The sequence below is a fragment of the Phlebotomus papatasi genome, chromosome 1 (assembly GCF_024763615.1).
Source record: "Phlebotomus papatasi isolate M1 chromosome 1, Ppap_2.1, whole genome shotgun sequence".
NCBI lineage: Eukaryota > Metazoa > Arthropoda > Insecta > Diptera > Psychodidae > Phlebotomus > Phlebotomus papatasi.
In genome coordinates, this window is record NC_077222.1 from 94,177,350 (window position 1) to 94,200,114 (window position 22,765).

The window sequence follows — 22,765 nt, forward strand, 5'->3', positions numbered from 1 at the left end:
AAGATGGAAATGTATTGGCCAGGAAAGGGTCACGTGTAGTGCCAGCTCTTGAAAATTCTGGATCGAAGGAATGTGCCACAATATTCTTCATGGTGTCTGCTACTGGCCTACTTGTTCCTCCAATTGTTGTTCATAAAACTGATATTACACTGAAGATTGCCTTTCACATTAAATATTAAATTAAATAATCCAATAAAAATTTTAAAAACGGAATAAAAAATTATTTTCTCGTTTTAATATGCTTCTAAATTGAGTGATCCAATTAAAAGACCTTTTCATCCAATTAGCGAAAAGGCGACTCAGTTAGTGCATGCTAACTTGTTTCAGTATTTGCATTATTTTATAAATTTTCTTTAATATTTTTGATATTTTTTTTATAATATGTTTCTGAATGAAACAGTGAATAATCCTATGGATTTAGAAGAAGTAAAAAGGAATTTCATTAGTCCAAGAATCAGCGTTTAAGTAGCACTCTACAGAAAGCGATCCAGTTACCCCACCTTACTATATATTAGATGAGATTATATATTCTGTCAGTAGAAGAGGTAAAAAGTTTGGAGTGGTATATCTCAGCTCCTGATGAACATAATTGGATGAGTGAACTATTGTTGGAAAGCTTGGTTCATTAGCTTTCAGAATCTGGTATATGTAATTGGCTATGGATAAATCATGGTCATCCAGAACCATTTATGTCGAAGAAGACACTTTTTGCAGCGTCATTTTTGACCATCTACTGCTGGGACCAGGCGTGACCCACAATTCTCGCACAAGGACTGTTCGTTAGAGGAACTCAAAGGGTATAATTTGTGGAAGAAACTTTTTTTTTGGACGTCTTACTTTTTTTTATTCATCGACTTTTGCAAGAATTTTAACATTTTACACGCATAGAAAAAAATGACAGAAATCCTTCTATCTCATTTTCTGGACAAACTAATGAAGATATCGACTTGGAATGTTCTAAGTACTCCCCCATAAGTTGATCTAAGGAATCCAAATATCATATCAATTTCAGCCCCACGTCTATCCTTCCCCTCCAGAAACCACTCTTTTAGGATTTTTGTAATTTTTTCCTTGCGTGTAAAATGTTAAAATTCTTGCAAAAGTCGATGAATAAAAAAAAGTAAGACGTCCAAAAAAAAAGTTTCTTCCACAAATTATACCCTTTGAGTTCCTCTAACGAACAGTCCTTGTGCGAGAATTGTGGGTCACGCCTGGTCCCAGCAGTAGATGGTCAAAAATGACGCTGCAAAAAGTGTCTTCTTCGACATAAATGGTTCTGGATGACCATGATTTATCCATAGCCAATTACATATACCAGATTCTGAAAGCTAATGAACCAAGCTTTCCAACAATAGTTCACTCATCCAATTATGTTCATCAGGAGCTGAGATATACCACTCCAAACTTTTTACCTCTTCTACTGACAGAATATATGATCTCATCTAATATAATAGGTATTATCTTTCTGTATGCTTTTTGTTGGGTAATATACCGCTTTACTACCGATTAAATTGATTCATAATTTAAAAAAACCGTTCCGAAATAAAAAAAAATGCTTAAAAAACAAGTAGGGTAAATCAAGCTAATTCAAAACCTGCTCCAAATGGAAATTTTTCTCTATTTCAAATGGAAACGTTATTGTTTTCATGATAAATACAGTACTAAACTATTATATTTATATATTTTCTATACCACTAATTTTGCTCTAAATATAAAGCGAAAATCCATTCATATTCACAAATTTTAATTTGTTAATTTCTCAGAAAAATTAAAAGTGTACCTTTTCACCATCGAATTTTTCATCGACCGACCATGTTTTCCAATGAAAAACACAATGAGGTAACTGTTGCTTATTCGTTTTGTTTAACATTTATGTCATATTTCTGGCTAATTTTAGTTAAATTATGTGCTAATCTTTATTGTTAACGGTACGTGAAGTTTTCAAATGAAACAATTACCTATTTCGTGAACAAAAAGGGTTTTTATGAAGTGTGTGCAAATGCTTCAATAGGAAACCCCGGAAATATAATTTTTTGGAGAGATTTTCTTATTGTTTTAGATGGGAAAGGAGAAAAGACCAAGAATAAGAACAAATCCTACACTCAGGAGCACCTCAACAAGGTTTTTGAAGCCTTTCGTCGCGGTTTTAGTTACACAGTTTGTCTCCAATTAGAAACTTTCCCTAGTCTCCATTTGGATTAATATGTTTCCAATAGAAGCATTTTGCACTTGTGTGTTTTTCTTGTATTTAAGAAGTTTTCAAATTATATCTAAAGAATTCAAGGATCAAATTTATGTAATTCTCTTCAGAAAAAAATTGAACTTAAAGTGTTGAATCTTCTGTCAAAGTTAAAGCGTCTGGAAATGGTTTTGAATTAGGACATTTACCCTATATTAGAATATTTTAGCATGAGTAACAAGCACGAAGCATAGGGTGAAAGGAACGTCTGTTCGACAGGGAACCCCTATTGACACTCTCATCAAAATATTGAAATTTATTTAATATAAATTGTTTATATCTAGTGAAATTCATGTAATCTGACCTGCTTTCCTTTAACCTACCCTTTTCTAGAACTGTTCTGCGAATTTAAGAAGGTTTTAAAAAGGTTTAAGCAATTTCAATTGTCGACGTGGAGAAATTTCAAGATTCTTATGAAAAAGTGTAAGAAAGAAGCTTTTACAAAAATAATTTTTTTCTATTTTTTTTTAATAAAATGAACGTACATCTGTTGCATAACAGTCAAAAAATAACTAAATTTTAATTTAATACACAATTTGCATCAATTTATTTTAATTAAAATGAATTTAATTACAGTGTCAATAAACCGAGACAAAATCGTCGATTTCAACGTCTATTGACAGGTACAGATTGCCGACTTTTGTATCAGCTTGATAGATGAAGAAGAATAAGAAGAATGAATAAAAGTAAACAAAGTTGCTGCATTTTTGTGAAAGAAATAGTGAAATTACTAACAAGTAATTTTTAACTAACAACTGGAGTCATCCAGTGCAATAAGGAAGTTTTCAGCCAAAATCTCAATCGAAGGTGTAAAGAAAAAGTGTCCAATAGGTGTTCAACTTTCGTGTGTCAATAGATACCGAAAGTGTCAATAGATATGGCATTTAGTCATGATCATAAAAAATACAGTTTTTTTTAGTTTTTCAAACATTTTGAGAAAAGTGAATGATACTGAACGGTAGTCAAATTAATAAGTTGATATAAGTTAATATTTAAACACAAAAAAATTTAATACAATAGAAGATATCAGTCAGGAAAGTTACGAAAGTTCTTAAAGTGTCAATAGACGTTCCTTTGACCCTACGAATGATACGGACAAATGAAAAAGTAAATCGGTATATAATTTACGGGTACATTACTAATTCTACCGATCCATTAACGATCAAGTCTGATGCAGTTGGGTTGGAAATTTTCAAAATCTTTCCAAAAAAATTCAAATTTAAGCAAATTAGTTAGAAAATAGGCCCTCCAAAGTGGTTAAACTTTGATCTTCGAAAATTCGATATCTAATGGTTTTCGAACATAGGTGTCCAAAGACGAAATATTCACCTGAGGGCTAATTTTTGAAACTCTCACTCGCACCCGCGAGCACTTTAGTGGCCCAGAGAAATTGAGTAGCACACCCCGCAGATTCAAATCCTTCTGTAACGACTTCTTTATAACATAAACTACTCGTTGCATGTACTCAATAATCTGCGGGGTGTGCGAGTCAACTTCACTCGGCCACTAAAGAACTCGCGGGTGCGAGTGAGAATTTCAAAAATTGGCCCTCTGGACTACATCCAAAATATATTCGAAAATCAAAAAAAATCTAGCAGCTGTTTTCGAAATAAACGAAATCATGGTCTTGGAGGGGAGGAAAGGGTGGGAGAAAAGTGGAAAAAAGCTGTCCTCGTTAACTTATGGGGGGTCGTCGAAGACCGGAAGTCGATATCTCTTACCGTTTGGCCTCTAGCCGTGTCACCAAGTTGATAAAAAGTGGAGTATATAACTGCTCTCTCTTTCTATTTTAAGAGTTCTCTTTCTCTTTCAATTTTAAGAGTTCTCTGAAAAGAATTTTACAATAGGTGCCTGCTATTTCTTGCTAATTTTTATGAACTGAAACGATAATTTCCGAGTCGTTTTGAATTATACTTACAAATTTTCTTGGACGCGCAAAAATTCGTTTACTTTACTTATAGGTATATTGCTCCCATTCTAATGTTGCGAATTCTCTATCTCTATGCAATATACCTTAAATAAGCTACAATGTTGTGAATCAGAACTTCGAAAAAAAAAACAAAAGCCAACAATTCGTCAGATTTTGAACAAGTTTGAATCGGTAATATATAAACTGATAATCTTATTTTACGAAAAATATTATGTTTTGATATTTGAGTCAATTTAATAATCAGTTGAAACTGGTTTTATTGTGAAAATTGATAATTTCATGGAATGCTCTAACTTGTGAGTTCATGACTTTCTACTTTGGTTTAAAAACTAACCTGATTAATCAAGTAATGATGTGATGATAAGCCTTTCATGTTCTAAAAAATGATTTGGATTGTTGCAAAGTTCTTTTCTGCAAAGTAGTTCATTCTAGACTTTAAGGTTATATGTGACTTAACCTAAAAGAAGTCATTTGATAAAAGAAAAATTGGTTCAGTGTTCTAATATACAATTTTCTCTTATGCATTATAAAGAAATACAACATTTCTATATTTAGTATTTAACAATTTATTTAATAAATATTTTAACACGCTAGGAGATAGGATTTTTGTTTTTGAGGTTAGAATTTGAACTCTTTCAAATTTTATTAAATTTTATTGAAATTTGTTTTTCCTCTGGGTAAATTTATTATAAAAAATAGAACTAATACGGAAGATTAAGAGATTACCACAAAAAATAAATAAAATTTAAATGTTTGAGGTTAGAGACTTAACATAACCGAGCGTTATCACACTTGCACATTAAAATTTTAACATGATTCACATTAATTGTCGCTGGTGAGAGTCCAAATGTGTAATTTGTGTGTTTGAATCATTTTATATTCAAAATTTGATCTATTTGTTGATAAAAAGGTAGACTTGGCCCGCAAAATTTGATATAAATTGATTTATAGCATTAATGCGAAAAATTAATGCGATTTTCTCTTTAATTTTTTAATGTGATTAATATTTATGCTTTAGGTAAATTTAAACTTATTTTTACAGGCCAAGCCCACTTCTTAATCAATAAATAGAAAAACCCCAAATATTAAGTGACTCAAAGACACAAATAACATATTTGGACGTTCACAAGCGACAATTAATGTGAAATTAAAATATTAATGTGCAAGTGTGATAACGCCGTTAAGCTTTTCAAATTAACGACCATCGACCCATCATTTACCAATCTTTTTTTCATTAATGGAAATAATTTAAATTTCGAGTATTAAGCAAAGTCTTCTTTACTCCATCACGTTTTGTCCATTAATATTTTTAATTTATTAAATCATCGGTCAGTTAATAAACAAAAATACTTTCGAATTAATCAATTTCGTAAGGAAAGAGAAAAATTTTCCATTGAATCTCAGCTGATTGCTTTGAACTTTCTCTGATCTTCTCTGGCTCCCCCAAGATCATCACATTCCAAGCATATTGCTGGGAAGCAGTCAAAATTATCACTCTATTTTTTTTTGTCGTGGTATCAATGACCTCCGTGTTTTTAGGAGAGAATCTCATGGGGAGTAAGATAAAACGCCTTGAATGAGGTCAGTTCTTCTAATCTCTTTATTTGAAATTGGGATGGAAATGTTGAATGATAACAATAGAGAAAGAGAGTTTTTGGGGCATTGGATGATTTATGCATGAGCAATATGGACTGCCTGGGCACGTCCGGAGGGATCAGGTGAACAGCCCCAGTCTGTCCGTGGGATCCACTTCATAACAGTTGATGAGAATGTTTCGGTGGGAAAGATTTCCTGAAAGATTTGGCGATAAAAGAAAGCTTCTTTTGTGGCTGGTGTATTGATGGGGAAGATTTCTTGGGCTTTTTCGAGATCAGTATTTTCTACGTGAGCTGCTGAGTATGATTTTATTGTGTCTATCCATTGATAGCCAACTCCATCTGAGAATTGTTCCTTCTGTCGCCAGAGGACTTCGTGGGGCAGGTAATTGTCTCTGAAGGCTGCTCTTAGGATGTACTTTTCAATCTTTGGGTTCTCCACACGTTTTCTGAGTTCTTCTCTGTCATGGGTTTTCTGAGAGATTGTCTGATCTGTTGCTGAGGGCATTCGATCTTCTGGGCGAATGTTCATGGCGTAGTTGACGAATTCTGTGTCTAGAAAGGGAACTCTCAGTTCCAAGCCCCATGCCATTGTGGATTTATTGGCTCTGAGGCAGTCGGCAAGGTGAAGGCACTTCACTCTAGTCACTGTTTCCTCGTGAAAATCCCTGGGGCTTGGAGCACGATGGAAGTAGAGGTATCCGCCGAAGATCTCATCAGCTCCTTCGCCGGAAAGAACCATTTTTAGGCCTTCACTCTTGATAAATCGCGACAGGAGATACATGGGAATACTGGCGCGAATGGTCGTGATATCATAAGATTCCAGATGTTTTATAATGTCCGGGATGCAGTCCAGTCCTTCCTCAATCGTGAAGTAGACTTCTGTGTGATCGCTTCCTATGAAATCTGCCACCATTCGGCTGTACTTGAAGTCTGGAGCTCCCTTGAGACCGACGCTGTAGGTTTTGAGGCGGAAGCTCGGATCCCTTTCTCTCATGATCTTCGTGGCAATTGAGGCAATCAGGCTAGAGTCCACTCCTCCCGATAGTAGGGCTCCAAAAGGAACATCACACTGAAGATGCGATCTCACAGCATTTTCCAGCTTCTTCCGGAGTAGGGTCAAGTTAGATTGATGCGTAGGAATTGTACTCATCCACTTTGGGTTGAAGAATGATTCAAAAATCAAACGATCTGGTGATCCCCAACACAGAGTTCCAGGAGGGAATGCTTTTACATCACTGCAAACTCCCACCAAACACTTCATTTCACTGGACACCCAGAGATTTCCCTCATGATCCTCTCCCAGATACAATGGGATTATCCCAATGGGATCTCGTGCTATCAAGACACTTTTCCTAGCCCGATCATACAGAACAAATGCATACATTCCTGTGATGTGATGCATAAGATCCCGCCCAAATTCCTCATAGAGTCCAATGATCACATCCGAATCACTCCTGGGAATGTAGCTGATTCCTCTGCGCCTGGAGATGTCTGCAGCAATCTCCAGGTAGTTGTAGATTTCTCCATTTGCAGCCAAAATTACGTCTCCTGAAGCAGATGTCATGGGTTGAGCTCCTGTCCGAATTCCCAGCAGAGCCAAGCGCTCCTGCACAATTGCCACTCCGTGTTCTGGCACTAAAACAACTCCTGTATGGTCAGGTCCTCGATGTCGTTGGCATCCGGATTGTCGATAGACAAATTCCCGAAGAGATTCCTTGCGTCCAGAAGGACTTCGGGGAATTGTGAGAGTCCCGGAAGATCTCGAGAAAACAGCAAAAATTCCACACATTTTTTTTTAAAACTTGGCGGGTAAAAAAGATCACACGTAAACCGTCTCAGTCGCTGTCTGATGCAACACTGAAAGCCAACACCGAGGGACTGGCGCATTTTATAGCCACATGCCTGGTCGTGGCTAATGACTCCGAAATATTTGAGATGTGTGTATTGAGTTTGATAAGAAAATTGGTAGCATGCATGGAGAGATCCCGCTGATACTCTCTTTCATTTTATTAAACGGACAAAAGCCTTTCAGAACCTTCTCTTCCGCTCTTGCATTTGGGCCCAGAAAATATTTTCTGATGTAATCGTGAACGCGATTTCAGCGATAGAGATTCACCTGAATGCGTCTTTCACGAGAGTTTTTATGTGTGTTTTCTTTTGAGTGATTGCTTCATCTTCACAGAGAAACATTTCTCGGTTATTAGCTCAAGTGCACCGGGTTATTATCTTAGCGCGCTGTTTTGGCGGGAAATACCATTACATAGAATATTTATAATTATCTTCCTCTAATTAGAATAAATTTCCCTACAATATCATTCCATTTCCAGAATAATTTTTACAATAATCAGCTAATTAGGGTAAGTGTGCCAAATTTTGGCATAGTTGCATATACAAGCGTCAAAGTCTCAAGTTTGAAATGAAATTATTTTTTAACGCAAATTGATTTTTTTGTTACTTTTTTATAATGAGTGTTGCTTGGGTCCTTGTAGACAGTTTATCGTCTTTATTTACTCTAAAATCATTCTTAATACATTTTAAAATGAATAAAAATGTAGACATAGCTTTGGTGCCTTATTTCGGCTACCTTCATGCTCATAGTTCCTTACCCTTCGGGAATTCTTCCAATGTCTTTTTCACGTCATCTTGTTTTTCGAAGCTACATTTTTTGTTACTATTTTACATTGTATAATCTCTAGAGTATGTAATAACTGAAAATTCATGGAAATTAGAGGAACAAAAAGGGTGGCCGGAATTGCAATTTGGCCGGAATTTGGCACACTTACCCTATTTATTAAAGATTTTGAACTTAGGTGAAGCAGAAGCCCTTTCAATAATTAAATTTTTGAACTCTCGTTAATTAAAGCATAAAAAATGAGAATAATTTGGTGCTTGGTGGCGGAAAGTGTAAAATAATTAATTTAAATATGAACTTTTTATTTGAATTTCTTTGCATATTTTTGTAGAATTTATTATCTCTCCTGAGAAACATTCATTTACTCAAAATTGTCTTATAGAGCTTTAAGTAAGATCTTGTAGAACAGCTTTGTGGAAGTGCTTAACCCTTTAACGACGAGACACTTTTTACGGACTGAAAACCAACAATAAAATTTAAACTGATAAACATAATCAATGATAAGTTTTACATCTAACCTTGGAAAGTTCAACAGAGTCTGATTCGGTGTATTTTGTGCTTCTATGAACGATAGGGACAAAAATAGCCCAAAAAATTAAGTAATTTTTCTGACAATACCAATGAATAATATTTTTCGCTTTAATGAAAAATATTACGTATGAGTATTGTAGTTTTTATTGCCAAAAGGGTTTTGCTTAAAAAAAACTGGAAGTATAAAAAAATTAATAAAATCCATTATGAATTTGATAATTTAAAAATTCGCAATTTTTGAGCATCAATATTTACTACATAGCAAATAGCTAAAGATTTGCAAACAATATCCTAGATTCCTTCAATCTTCTATTTTGCAATTAAGTACAAACATAAGAAAAAATAACTTTGGGTTACCAGGAAAAATTATTTTCTTTATGGGACACCGGTATTCCAATCATCCTTAAAGGGTTAAGGAGTTTTTGTTCTATTTTTAAATGAGAATGGGCCTTATTATAATATAATTTAGCTCAAAAAATCAATTGTGAAGATAGATTAGATCATAATAAGGCGCAATTCAATTTAAAAATAGGAGAAAAACCCTATTTCAAAAGGTTCCCCATTTCCCCTATGTTACTTTTTATTTGGGTATGATCGTAGTAAGATTGAGCGCTGATAAGGAACTTGAATTTTATAAACATTAAATTTAACTATTATTAACATTAACTATTATGAACCATTTATAAATTCATTTTATAAAACTTTCCCAAGTTTTATTTTTATATGAGATAGCTTTTTGCCATTCATTTTATATTATTTAAATTTTTATTTATTTTGTAGAAAAATGAAATCTCAAAATGTAATTACAACATTTTAAAGTTTTTTTTTGAAATTTCGGCCAGCATGAGTGTAACTTCGGCCAAGCAACAAAGAATAAAAAACGTCTGAAGATATCGTTTTTTTTATTGGGGGTCACCGAAGACCGCAACATGATATCTTTTCCCGTTTAAGCTCTAGGACGGTAACAGTCGAAATTTTGAACTTTTTGAATAAAAGCTAGTGATAAGCCTAGATCAGTTTATTGTAGGTGAGATTCTTAACGTAAGCTAAATTGGAATGGAATGGAAATTCGATTTAGAGCTGACGTTGGGGGTAGCCATTCAGTTATCTTGAATCAAATTCGTGAAATTATACAAATTTTGTATTTAAACCAAAATATCAAAGATTTAGATGGAGTGACAGAAAAGTGATATATAGGTGAAATGTAGACCAGTAGGGTAAAGTGATATAAGTTGGACATAGTGTTACAAGTTGGACAATTCGCCGGTACAAGTTGTACATGGCTTTTTCTTGATAAATACAGTACAAAATTTGTTTTTAAGCACAAGGAACCAAATTATAAAACTAAAGCATTGAAAATATACAAATAAAAATAAAGTACTAAATTTTTCAAGAAGAAAAAGCTCTGTCCAAATTGTACCATTATTGTCCAACTTGTACCACTTTACCTTTATGTTCTCTATAATTTTGCCGAAGAACTTGATCTTATCGATTACTCAGAAGCAGAGATAACCGAAGTTGTTTGTTTCTGAACTCATTTTTTGACTCTAATCCATATGACGAACTTCGATTATGTCAGAGAATTATTGAATTTTTGTGAAACCTTTCATTTCAGAGGTGTGCAAGAACCGTTTGAAACCGAAAAAACGTCAAATAAAGCTTGTTCGTCAATGGTCAAAACGCTACCTGAGAAAACTTATTTTGACGTTTATTCGGTTTCAACGGTTCTTGCACACCTCTGTTTCATTTTAACCTCACTTTAAGCATAACCTCAAAAATATTCGAAGAAATTTGTATCGGAAAGTTTTTCTGATTTTATTTTCAGTGCAATTTTTATCAGTATAACTTTGGCTTGAAAAACAAAATTCTTGACTGCAAAAAAAAATCTTGGATAGAGATTTGATTTTATTGTTATTAGTATTTGTTAAGTACAATCTTTCAAAACAAAAAAAAAACACACTCAGCAATAATCGCTATGTTTATCTATCAAGATATTCGATATAGTGGCCTAGTAGAACATTATTAATGTTACTTTATCAACATTTTTGAACAAATTTTCTAAGAAATCATCGATATTTCTTTCTGCTTTTTAATGCAAAATGATATTCTGAATATTACTTTCATAACTTCACACTTCGAAAAAAAAGAACATGACTTACAAGTTAATGATAGAGTATTGAAATCAGACGTGTTTCATTCTCTATTATTATTTAGAGGAAAAAGTCTTGAAATGCCCAAGAACAAAAGAAAGTTAAGTTAAATTAGAATAATAATGATTATTTTGATGTGTTTTTGATGTGTTTTAGTATGTTTTAAATATGATTATTTACCAAAACACTATTCGAACAAATTAAACAATATCTCTATTATATTTATACTGACATTATTCTCAATCTATTCCAAACTTCTTTTAACAAATTATGTGTAAATAAAAATTTCACTTACTTGCCAATTCCATTTCGGTCTTTTCGAAAAATGATTTTGCAATATATTCTTAAACTTACCTTATTTTATTGATTTGTTGAAGAAAAGGCCCATTTCTCAATTATCTAAAAAAAAAGCTTTTGCAAACTTTGAAAGGTTATGTATGATATACCCTCGAAAAAAAGGTCATCTCATATCAGGAAATATTACAGTAGACGAGTAGACTTTTTCAAATTCGGTCATTTGGGACCAAAATTTCACCCGAATTACAGAGAAATTCGGGCAACAAACTTTTTGAAATGCAACGATTTTTTGTTCATCATGCATACTCATATTAATTTTACATGCTTATATTTATTGTAAATTTCATGAAAATTCCTTAATAATGCAAAATAAGACCACAACTGAAACAAAACATGGCAAATTTGAACATATTTGCTTCATTCGATAATCGTAATCGAACTCGAAAAATGTCAACATACTTTTTTCAAATTTAACTACTGCCCGAATTAGAAAGAATAAAGTAGAAGAATTAGAAGAATAGAGTTAGAATTAGAAAATGTTAAAGGAGCCGAATTAGCGAGAGTCTACTGTAGTCGTTCGCTTGTAAAATGTGACAGTAAAGATTTATCCAAGACTATCACACACTGAGTGAGAGGTTAGGATCATATCGATTAGAGGTCCTTTGCATAAGTTTTTTTTACCTAATCCTTTAATGCTAAAATGTACATGCTAAAAAATTGTCGAGGATCAGCCTGAGTGGGACACTCAATGGGTCAGATGGTAGAGTATTCACTCTATAATGCAAGTGACCCGGGTTCGAATCCCTTTTAGGTCATCGGGAATTTTTCTGGCGTTAAAGGTATACGGATATTGCGTCCAGTGAGCTTCACTGCACTTGATTCTGGAACAGGCAACCTCATCCCGTACAAGAAAAAATAATAATGAGTGTCTAGAAAACCCCTTGCGAAAAGGCCTTGCTCCTTTATGAAATGTTGTGTCAGCATTATTATTATTATTATTAAGTTTTGAATCTGGATGAAAGTGCTTGAAGTTTCCGCTAATTAAAGTCAATCTTCATTTTAGGTTAATTTGAACGATTTCAACTTAACCTTACTTTTTAAATTACTTTCTAATCGATAACCAGTTCCTTGGTAAAGAATAGACTTCTCAATTACGATTTTACAATTAATCAAATGATTCTGCAATCGGTCTTAATATCTCTTCGTATAGACCAAATTTCCCAATTTTGAAATGTTGAAATGTTACAATGTTACACATTGAAATGTTAGAAGGTTATGCCCTGGACACACTTACGACTTAAGCCGAGAGACGACTTAGTGAAAAATTATGGAAATGTAGTTTAATCATTATTTCGAATATAATTACGCTAAGCCGTCTCTCGGATAATCCTCAGGTCTGTCGAGGCCCTTAGAATTCCACAACTTTTTATATACAGAGAGAGCTTTAAAAAATTAAATTGACTTGAATCGCATTTCAAATATCGCTGACAAACAATTTGTAAAGATTCTGGACAAATTTCTTTTAAGGTTAGTTCTATTAGAAATTTATAGGTTATGTTCAATATAACCTCAAATTTCTTACTAACTTCTTAGGTAGATAAAACAATTAGGCTCGTTGTACGATGAAAATCCATTATGCACAAAAAAAAGCCACGAGAAAGCTCTCAATGAGGCTCATAGTACGAGCAAGTAAATGATAGTAAAATTGCACACGCGACGAACTGATAAGCCCAAATGACTTCTTCACGGTGCAATCAGCGAAATGATGATAATGAAACACTGGCTTTACTCATTAAGTAGAATAATCTTTTATATTATTTATGTTCAAGTACAGAAATTTCTCTATGTAATTTTCTTTTTTTTTTTTACAAAAATTCCTCTTTATCATTACATAACCCAAAGAAAAGTTGTTCAACAAAATGTTGATTTATGTGTGATTTATTGCACATATTTTTTTTAAATTTTTTTTCTCTTCTAAATTCCTATCCAATTATACCTTATAGAAACATGAACAAGAAGTAATATACTAAGAATGGATTTTTTTTCTCTGGAATGTCTTTGTAATTTTCTACTGGAATTTTTCTTTTTTTCTTTATTCTTAGTATATATATTTTTTGTATTTTCGAAAAAAATTGTCCATTTGGAAGAAGCTGAGAGTGGAATCGATTTTTTTTTGTTTCTCTGCGAACAATATTTACACAATTTTCTCTTGAAGAGATCTTACATCTTTCGATTCAATTTACCTTTTATTCATCTAAGTCAAAAATTACTTTGAGGGAATTTTTCCTAAGCTACAAAGTACGAGTATTAACTTCCATCAATAATATCAGAGAGTTTGTACACAAATATAAATAAGAAAGAGTCCATTACAAGTTTGAGAAAATTCTTCTGTTGAAACTGAGAATATTTTCCCATCAATGCAATTTTAAGATTAATTATGATATGCTTCTATGTTTTGAAGTAACTAGGTTTTTTTTTAAAGTTATTCTAAGGATTACAGTAAAAATCAAATGTCTGAGAAAATCCTCAAGATATAATTTACTGTCTAATCTATACATAATCTTCATGCTTTTTTTTTTTTTTACAAATTTTAAATAGTGCTCTTGTCTTTCGAGGGGAAGAGATTTCCGGGGAGATCTTACAGAATGTTTGATGTTTGATAACTTGGCACTGGGGGGGAGAGATTTTAGTAAACGGGGAGATTGATCTTCCAGCTTTCTATTGAGAAAATTGATATTGAGTATTGTTGGAGCCTAAAAAAAAACACTTTGTACAAACTAAAGTCCTGCCTAGAGATCAAGGAAGGAGCGTCTGGGCTGATTCTACGATGGCGTAGAGTACCATCCAGCCGTCGGCGCTCCTTTGTGGTAGAGATGGAAGCCAGTGTGATGTGGGAAGTACTGTGATTGATCTAGAGATCCATAAGCCTCAATTGAATTGGCCGCGGCTGCATGGTGCATCGCCGCGGCGGCTGAATATGGCTGGGGCTTGAGGGGGAGGGGAGGAGCTGCTGCAGGATCAGCTGCTGAGTACTGGCTCCGCAGGGCCTCGCCATAGTCAAATCCCGTGGAAGTGGGATGAATGGCGGAAGCTTTATTGGCAGCTGGGTTGGAGTCCCGTGGAGAGACAGATGACGGTGGCGTCATGGCGTTGTGGTAGTCCATGGAAGCCGGGTAGCCGCCGTAGCTGGAGACGAGGTTACTGAAGGCGTCACTGGGCTTCTGTGCCGTGTGACCATGCAGGAGGAATTGGTTGTCAAAGGAAGATTCACTACCGGGAGGAGTTGGGAGGGGACCAGTTTGGGCAGCGTCTGAAATGTAAGAGTCTGAATTTAGATGATTGGCTATCTGAGGATTAGTTCCTTTGAAAATATTCCTGAGCAGAGTTGAAAACTTTTCTGACAAGAGTTCTTTGAAATCCCATGAGCTAGAAAGTTTGAACCGTTAGGACATTTCTTTAAGAAGCTTTACTTTGATCATCATTATCATTTTCCACCGCTTGTCCCTTGTTGGGGTCGATTTACTTGGATATCCCTTTTAATGTGCAAAAGTTTAACAAATGTTACTGGTTCAGAAAAACCGGCTTGGACCTCTTCAGAAATCTACGGTTTGACCTTGAAAAATTCAAAGGAATCATTCCAGATTCTTTGAGGTCAAAGGAATCTTTGACCTTTTTACAAAAAGAAAGCATCATTCAAGGCCATTTGAACAAAAACAAACTTTAACTTTTCAACACAAAAAGGAATCATTCAAGGTCATTTGAAATGAAAGAAACTCTTGGCCTTTGAACACGAGAAACAATCATTCAAGATCATTTAAACGTATGACAAACTTTGACTTTTGAACAGAAAAAAGGAATTATACAAGGTCATTTGGTTAGAAAGAAACTTTTGATCTTTGAACACTCAAAAGAAATCATTGAGGGTCCTTTGAACACAAAGAAGGAACCATTCAAGGTCATTTGTGCACAGAACAAACTTTGACTTTTGAAGAAAAAAGGAATCATTCAAGGTCATTTGGACATGAAACAAACTTTGACCTTTGAACACTCAAAAAGAATGATTTAAGGTTCTTTGAAGAGAAAATAAGGAACCACAAAGAAAGAATCGTTCAGGGTCATTTAATCATAAGACAAAATTTTATCTTTGGACACAGTAAAAGTATCATTCAAAGTTATTTGGACACGACACAAACTTTGATCATTGAACACTCAAAAGGAATCATTCAAGATCATTTGAAATGAAAGAAACTTTTGGCCTTTGAACACAAGAAACAATCATTTGAACGTATGACAAACTTTCACTTTTGAACAGAAAAAAGGAATTATACAAGGTCATTTAATCAGAAAGAAACTTTTTATCTCTGAACACTCAAAAGAAATCATTGAGGGTCCTTTAAACATAAAGAAGGAACCATACAAGATCATTTGAGCACAGAACAAACTTTGACCTTTAAACAGAAAAAAGGGAATCATTAAAGGTCATTTGAGCAAAGAACAAACTTTGACTTTTGAACAGAAAAAGGGAATGATTCAAGGTCCTTTGAACACAAAGAAGGAACCATTCGAGGTACTTTAAACACAAAGAAAGTATCGTTCAAGGTCATTTGATCACAAGACAAAATTTTATCTTTGAACACAATAAAGGAATATTTCAAAGTCATTTGGACACAAAACAAACTTTGACCTTTAAACATTCAAGAGCAATCATTCAAGGTCATTTGAACAGAATAAAATGTTTGACCTCTGAAAACTTAGGAGGAATCATCTAAGGTCATTATCAATAGGATTTGACCTCCTTGAAAATAATCCCAATGATCGATTTAAAAAAGATTCCCTGGAGAGAATGACCTGGATAAACAACGAAGTCCAAGATTTCTCAAAGTTATTCCAAACTATGCCGCCTCTTTGGACATAGAGGACCAACACAGTTAACTCAAAATCAAAGAATAAATGTATTGCTATCTTTTTCGAACAACAAAAACCTTCAACTCTGCTCTTACCATCTCAAAATGAGCCCCTCACCTGTGTAAAAGACGCCCGAGGGCGCCGGTCGTGTGGTGGCACGGATGACGCTCTCGCGGTTGGCATAGAGTTGCCTAAGTAGAGCCGTGGCGGGCATTGGTGAGGTTTGCTGGTGGAAGTGATGATTATGATGACCAATCCATTGAATCGTACTCCCCTTGTCCTGCTGCTGCTGTTGCTGCTTCAGCAGGGCATCCGTGCTGAAGTCAGTGGTCGGCTGAGAGGGCAGATGCTTCGACATGGCATTCTCCAGATTCTTCACCTATAAAATCGTGAACTGTAACACCCCAAGTGCTCAATGGCACCTTTACGGTGTGGCTCTTGATGCACTCACCGAGCTTTCGCTATGTTCATCTGCATGCCGGTGTCCTTCGGCGGGATTCGCAATGGGAAGCACGGTATTGGTTGGCGCAGGATCTGTGGGTAGGCTCTCGACATCCTCTGTGCGATGTTTTCGTTTCTGACCTCTTCTCGGTGCTGGAACACTAAGTAGGGGTGTCGTTGTATCTTCCACAGGTGCCACTAGGCCCGTAGCTGCCTTATCTAGGGCGATATTCGATGTTGTGTTGGCTGTCGTTGTTGAACCTGCTCCTGCATTTGCATGACTTCTGGCTCTGGTTCTAGGTTCTGGTGTTTCAGGTTTTGGCGATTTCTGCGGATCACTGGGTCGACTGGCTGAAGGTCCAGGTTGTCCATCATTTGATGGATCTCCCCCTGGAGATCCAGCTCCATTGTCCGTTCCTGGTTCTTCACGTTTTATAGTTTCAAGACCATTTTCTAGTTGACAGCAATCTAGGATCATATTGGCGTATTCTTTCGTACTAATAACGTAATTCACGCAAATGATATTCTGCTCATCTGCGTTTTTAGAGTTGCATACAACAGTTGCACATGTTTGGACCCATGTGTAGCCTCCATTCTTGTTCATCAATCGCCAGTAGTGGGTTAGGACTTGTCCTTTGCTGATCACTGAAAGAGGATGTTTAAGCTTAGTAATTCAGGGAAGTCAGGGGATCGTGTAAGACTTACAGTCGATGTGACATTTTCGTAGCTTGTTGCCGTCTTCTGCGTGGCATAGCGTATACAGGTTCTTCCCAGTTAGTTCTTCAGCGGTGTAGTCTAATAAATCCGAGACTCTGTAAATTGAAAATTGATTAGAAGAGGAACCGGTAGTGTCGATCAGTGAACTGCGAGTGTTAGATCAGATCTACAGAACGATTAATTGCTCTGATCAGTTGATCGTGCTCATCAAATTCTCTCATCGGTTGTTCGAGCTGATCTGTAACTTTGATCTTTCGATCACATCAATCAGATCTTTTGATCTGGTGATCACATAGGCTTCTCAGTATATTGTACCGATCAGATTATCTGAAGTATCAATCAATGAACTGTGCTAATCAATGATAATGTGATAATCAATGAGCTAATCAAAGTGATCAGATTTTCAGAACGGTTAATTGCATTGATCAATTCACCATGCTCAACAAATCCTCCTATTGGTTGATCGAAATGATCAGTTGATTATACCAATCAGATCCTTTGATCTGTTTACCACATCGGTCAATTACTCTGATCAGTAAATTGTGCCAATCAGATTATCTGAAGTGTCGATCAGTGAACTGTGAGTATGATATCAGATAATCGAAGTGATCAGGTTTTCAGAACGGTTAATTACATTGATCAGTTCATCTGATGAGTTGATCGTGCTCAGCAAATCCTCTTATCGGATAATCGAGCTGATCAGTAACTTTGATAAGTTGACCAGATCAATCAGATCTTTTGATCTGTTGATCACATCAGTCAATCCCTCTGATAAGTAAATTGTACTGATCAGTTCATCTGATTTGTTGATAGGAACGATTGGAAACTCTGATTGCTTGACCGTGTTAATCAGTAAATTTGATTGGTTGCTTGTACCAGTCACATACTTTGATCGACTGATCGTACGAAACGGATCTTCTGATCAGATGATTGCATCGATTAGTATCGTTGCTCGTTTGATTGTGCAATCAGACAATCTGTACGCTGATCAGACATTTAAATGACCTTTTCGACTATCATACTGTTTCGTTTCTGGTAAGCTACTCACACTGATCAGCTAATCGCAACACGTCTTTCTAGACAAAGTTACTTACTTAGGTTCACAATGCGCTATTCGGAAGTCAAAGTTGATCCTCGTGACGAACATGTCGGATTCGAGGCGGATCTCATGGACTGAGGGTGGTGGAAGGGCAATTGCAAGGGCTACCATTCCCAGCAAAGGTGGTTGAGGCTTTCGTGTATGTGAGAAAGTGTACTGAGGCCTTAGGCGACAGAGCATAAGAACAACCTGTAATGATTCAAAGAAGTGCAAATTGCAAATTGCTTCACAAGTCCGAACTACAAAATCTTCTAATACAATTTATCCAATTAGTTCTAACATCGAAATCAGAGATTACACGCTAAATGGGATATTCTCTCAATTCACGCATATTCGATACTGATCAATTAACCAGTCGTGTATTATGGATAATACTCATTCTCGAAACTCCTTCCAAACAGAACAAAAACAATCAAAAGAAAAGAGGACTCCAAAAAAACAGCAACAACGAAAAAACGTTCGATACCGAACAATTTTTTGGTATATTATTCTGCAATTTTGCAATATTCTCGATTGATTTCTCAATTATGGTTGGAAAATATCTTCCGGAAAATTGCACAAAACTGATTTAATTGATACGTACCGAATAGTGGGACGGTGTCGTTTTACCAACTTTGCCACTGTTGTGAATTGTCTTATCGGAATCCTCGCTTACCTGCAGATGGAGACCTCTTGTAAGTTTCTGTATATTTTTTTCTTCAATACAATAAGGAGACCTACAAACAAGGGCTGAACCTAAAAGCTCAATGTAGTGTGAACAATATACATAAAATCGAAATTTTGAATAACTTAATAATTAAAAATTATAGGGGAACTGTACCAAATTGCGGCATAGTTGTACGTACGCACCAAAAATCTTTAATTTGAAGTGCAATTTTTTTATAAAAATTAAAAGTTTTTGTTACTTCTTTTTGAGGAGTATTGTTTGGAACCTTGTATAAAATTTATTGTCTTGGTTTTCTCTAAAAATTATTCTTAATATATTTTAAAATAAAGAAACACTTTTATTTTTGTTTTATTTATAAATTCTTTTCCACATTATCTTGTTCGAAGAGGTATATTTTTCGTTTTTTTTTTAATTATACAACCATTGGAAATATAAAATCAAAATAAAGAATTTGTGAAATTTTAGAAACAAGGGAAGTGGTCGATATTGCAAACTGTCCGAAATTTGGTACAGTTCCCCTAATATTGAATAAATAGTTTTCGGGAGGGGAACATCTTATGTTGATGTGGCAGCTTATGCTTATGTGGCAGCTTTGAAATTGTGATTTTTCTCCTATGTTGAAACAGAACTGAGCCATATCATATTGCTATTTAGCTTCTTAACCCATTCAGTCAATGTACCAGAAATACTTGAGATAGAATGTTCATATTTTGGGATTAGTTTCCTACAGATTAGTAGATGAATTTTTTGAAAAGAAATTTATCTGATCCATTATGGGGGCGCGGGGAGCCTCTGTCAAACACACGTCTTAACGGTCACTGAATTTAAATTCTGTGCATTAATTCATTACAAACTCTATTGCTTTAGATAGAGTAACTATTGAAGAACACAAATTGCCAACTAGAATTCAAATCAGGACAGAGGAAAGAGGCCAATTTTAACAAATTCGACGAGATGTCGTATTTTCCGTCTGCCATTTTGAGCAAAAATTTTGCATGACCTTCCGCGAAGGAAGAAAATAATATCAAAATGTAATTTCATCTCTGTCGGACTATTTTTCTCAAGTAATTGAATAACTAACGTTACTAAAAATCCATTCCCGACAGCAGTTCAGATAAAAATTTCCCAGAAATAAATCATCGAAAATCACTCAATTTGCGTATGATGTATAATACAATGGTAAGGAATGGGTTAATATGTTTGTGCAGCTAAATTATATCACGATGAAGCTCAATTTATGTAAAAATAGATGAAAAATCCCAATTTCAAAGCTGCCCCACATTCAAAGGTGTCCACTTCTTTTTATTAGAAAACAACAGTCTTGCTTCTTATTTTGTATATGTAGAACTATTTTGCTCAGAATGAGGGGTTAGGTAACGTATAACCTCAAAGTTTAAAGATCATAACGAATTTTACAGGTCTACTTTTAAAACGAAAGGTCCAAAAGGAATGTTGGGGCTGGCTGATACTTTTATGTGCTAAATGGGGCTGTCGTAGAATTCTAGGTTATGTATAATCTCTAAAAAGGTCATATTATACCAGGATATATCTCAATATGATCAAATACCAATGTAAGGGCCAAATAAATTCAGGGTGATCCTCGAGAGCATTTAGTCTGTAAAATGTGGCAGTAAAAATTTAACCCAAACTATTTAGGATTAAAGGTCCTTTGCATAATTTTTTTTTGCTTAATCCTTTATTGATAAATTGTACATACTAAGATACTGTCGAGGAACAATCTGAGTCTCTTTGTGCCCTAATGCGTCGTTCTCTCCTATAATTCAAATATCATAAATCTTTATTTCGTAATTTTACAAACACTGCAGAAATATAATATTTTAAATGGGTTTAAATATTTTAAATCTCTTGTTACATTGTGAAATATCTTTTAAACAGAATGTTAGGATTGAAGAGACAAAATTATTAATCAAACAATTCATTAAACCACGGATGTGATTACGTTACTTTAAAAATATCTTGATTTTTTTAGGTTAAATCAAACATAACCTCAAACTTTTCTTACTAACTTGCTCGGCATATTCGCTATATACGATAACAAGGCATTATTTGCACTTATTTTCAATTTAAATTTTAGGGAGGTAAATAAAGCGAATTTGAAAGATTTTAACAACATCTCATCATTTTATTTGCCTGACAATTAAAAGGCTCGGAAACGTGATATAATTTATTTACAAAAATATTATCATTTAACCTTATAATATTTTAAAACAATCGCGTTTCCTGACTAACTGTACCCTTGATTGAAAGCATTCTAAATTTCACCCTATAAAAAAAGCAATGGGCTGGGAATATTTTATATTTTATTACAGGTTATTGTTTACGCATTTAAAACGTTTAGACAGAATTGTTAAACCTACTAGTCAAACCTCAGAAATTCTATTTTTATTAATATACAAATATAAATTGTTTTCGTATAAGTGATTAAATTTTTATTAAGAACTTTATCCCGATGGATAATTAGGAATTTCATTAGGAATAAACAATGTGGGGGAAAGTACTCTCCCTTCGAACGTTCATGCCTTCGAATAATGTGAATTTTCTTTTATTTTTCTAAAGAGACTTGCACATTTTTATTAAATATTAGTTAGCTTATCATAAATTATTGATAATTGCATGATAATTATGTGTAATTCTCTTAAGGAAAATAAAAGAAATTCACATTATTCAAAGGCATGAACGTTCAAAGGGAGAGTATTTTCCCGTATATTTTTTTTGGTTAGGATTTGCATAACCTCACATCTAACTAATCTGAAGGTAGGTTTAGTATCTTACTACTTTCTGAAGCTAAATTTTGAGATAAGTGTTTTGGAATTATACAATAAGAACATCAGAAAAAATTATAGTTATTCATAAAAGCTTCAATACCTCAATTTATTTTAATGGCATACAATTAGGTTATGTAAAGTACGTAATTTTAAAGCCAAGTCTTAAGTACGCAAAAATTATTTAGAAAATTAAGTCCATGGTGCTTAATGGGAAACATGCAATTTTCTCTTGGTAATTAGATCATCTGAGAAGGAAGCTTTTAACACTTTTAGTGCATTTTTCTATGCTTTTCACACAGCATTTATTTTCCTATCGAGCTGAGCTCCACCTGATTTTTCCCAAAGCTTTTCCTCATTGTTGTGTGAGAGAAATAGGAAACTGAAGAACAAGGGAAAAATCAATATTGGAGGGTTGCAAAAATACTTCAATAAAAGGGAGAATGCGCTTGTAAAAATTCTTGCCGATAAGCAAATTTTTATCGTAGCTTGTAAAATTTTGTTGCAAAAGCACCAAACCCATTTTGACTCAATAAAAATATTTTTGTGGAAATTTTTTATAGACAGCTATTTTTCCCATAATCATTTCGATAAAATGTTGCATAGTCATTGTCAGCTGTAAAGTCACTATTAAATTGCTATTGATGCTCTTCTGGAGAGGGAAGCATCAATAAAACAAAAAAGAATATTTCTCTAAACAGCTTTTCCTGAAGTGTGAGATTTTTTATACCTATAGGATAGAATATGAGAGATTAAAAGGTGAAAAATATCCTTTA

General features: G+C 34.4%; 3 protein-coding genes across 17 annotated transcripts in view; 1 reads left to right on the forward strand and 2 right to left on the reverse strand.

The window, feature by feature from the left end:
* The window catches only part of LOC129809790 (transcription initiation factor TFIID subunit 8), a 139,107-nt gene that overhangs the window by 2,444 nt on the left and 113,898 nt on the right, over positions 1–22,765 (forward strand). The gene's annotated exons all lie outside the window — the stretch shown is intronic.
* LOC129809781 (probable asparagine synthetase [glutamine-hydrolyzing]) lies at positions 5,747–7,627 on the reverse strand. The gene has a single exon (XM_055859870.1). It carries the CDS (start codon positions 7,554–7,556, stop codon positions 5,841–5,843), a length of 1,716 nt encoding a protein of 571 aa, XP_055715845.1. The 5' UTR covers positions 7,557–7,627; the 3' UTR covers positions 5,747–5,840.
* LOC129809772 (protein trachealess) overlaps positions 13,162–22,765 on the reverse strand; it is a 205,704-nt gene continuing 196,100 nt past the window's right edge. For 4 of the 12 annotated variants that reach the window (XM_055859843.1, XM_055859852.1, XM_055859846.1 and 1 more), the window contains 6 exons: positions 19,123–19,194; positions 18,535–18,728; positions 17,429–17,535; positions 16,734–17,368; positions 16,400–16,661; positions 13,162–14,702 (listed from right to left, as the gene is read on the reverse strand). In XM_055859843.1, the coding sequence (XP_055715818.1) occupies positions 14,200–14,702; positions 16,400–16,661; positions 16,734–17,368; positions 17,429–17,535; positions 18,535–18,728; positions 19,123–19,194 (1,773 nt within the window). In that variant the 3' untranslated portion in view covers positions 13,162–14,199. The remainder of the gene's footprint in view (positions 14,703–16,399; positions 16,662–16,733; positions 17,369–17,428; positions 17,536–18,534; positions 18,729–19,122; positions 19,195–22,765) is intronic. The other 8 variants (XM_055859847.1, XM_055859848.1, XM_055859853.1 and 5 more) reach the window with 3 other exon arrangements.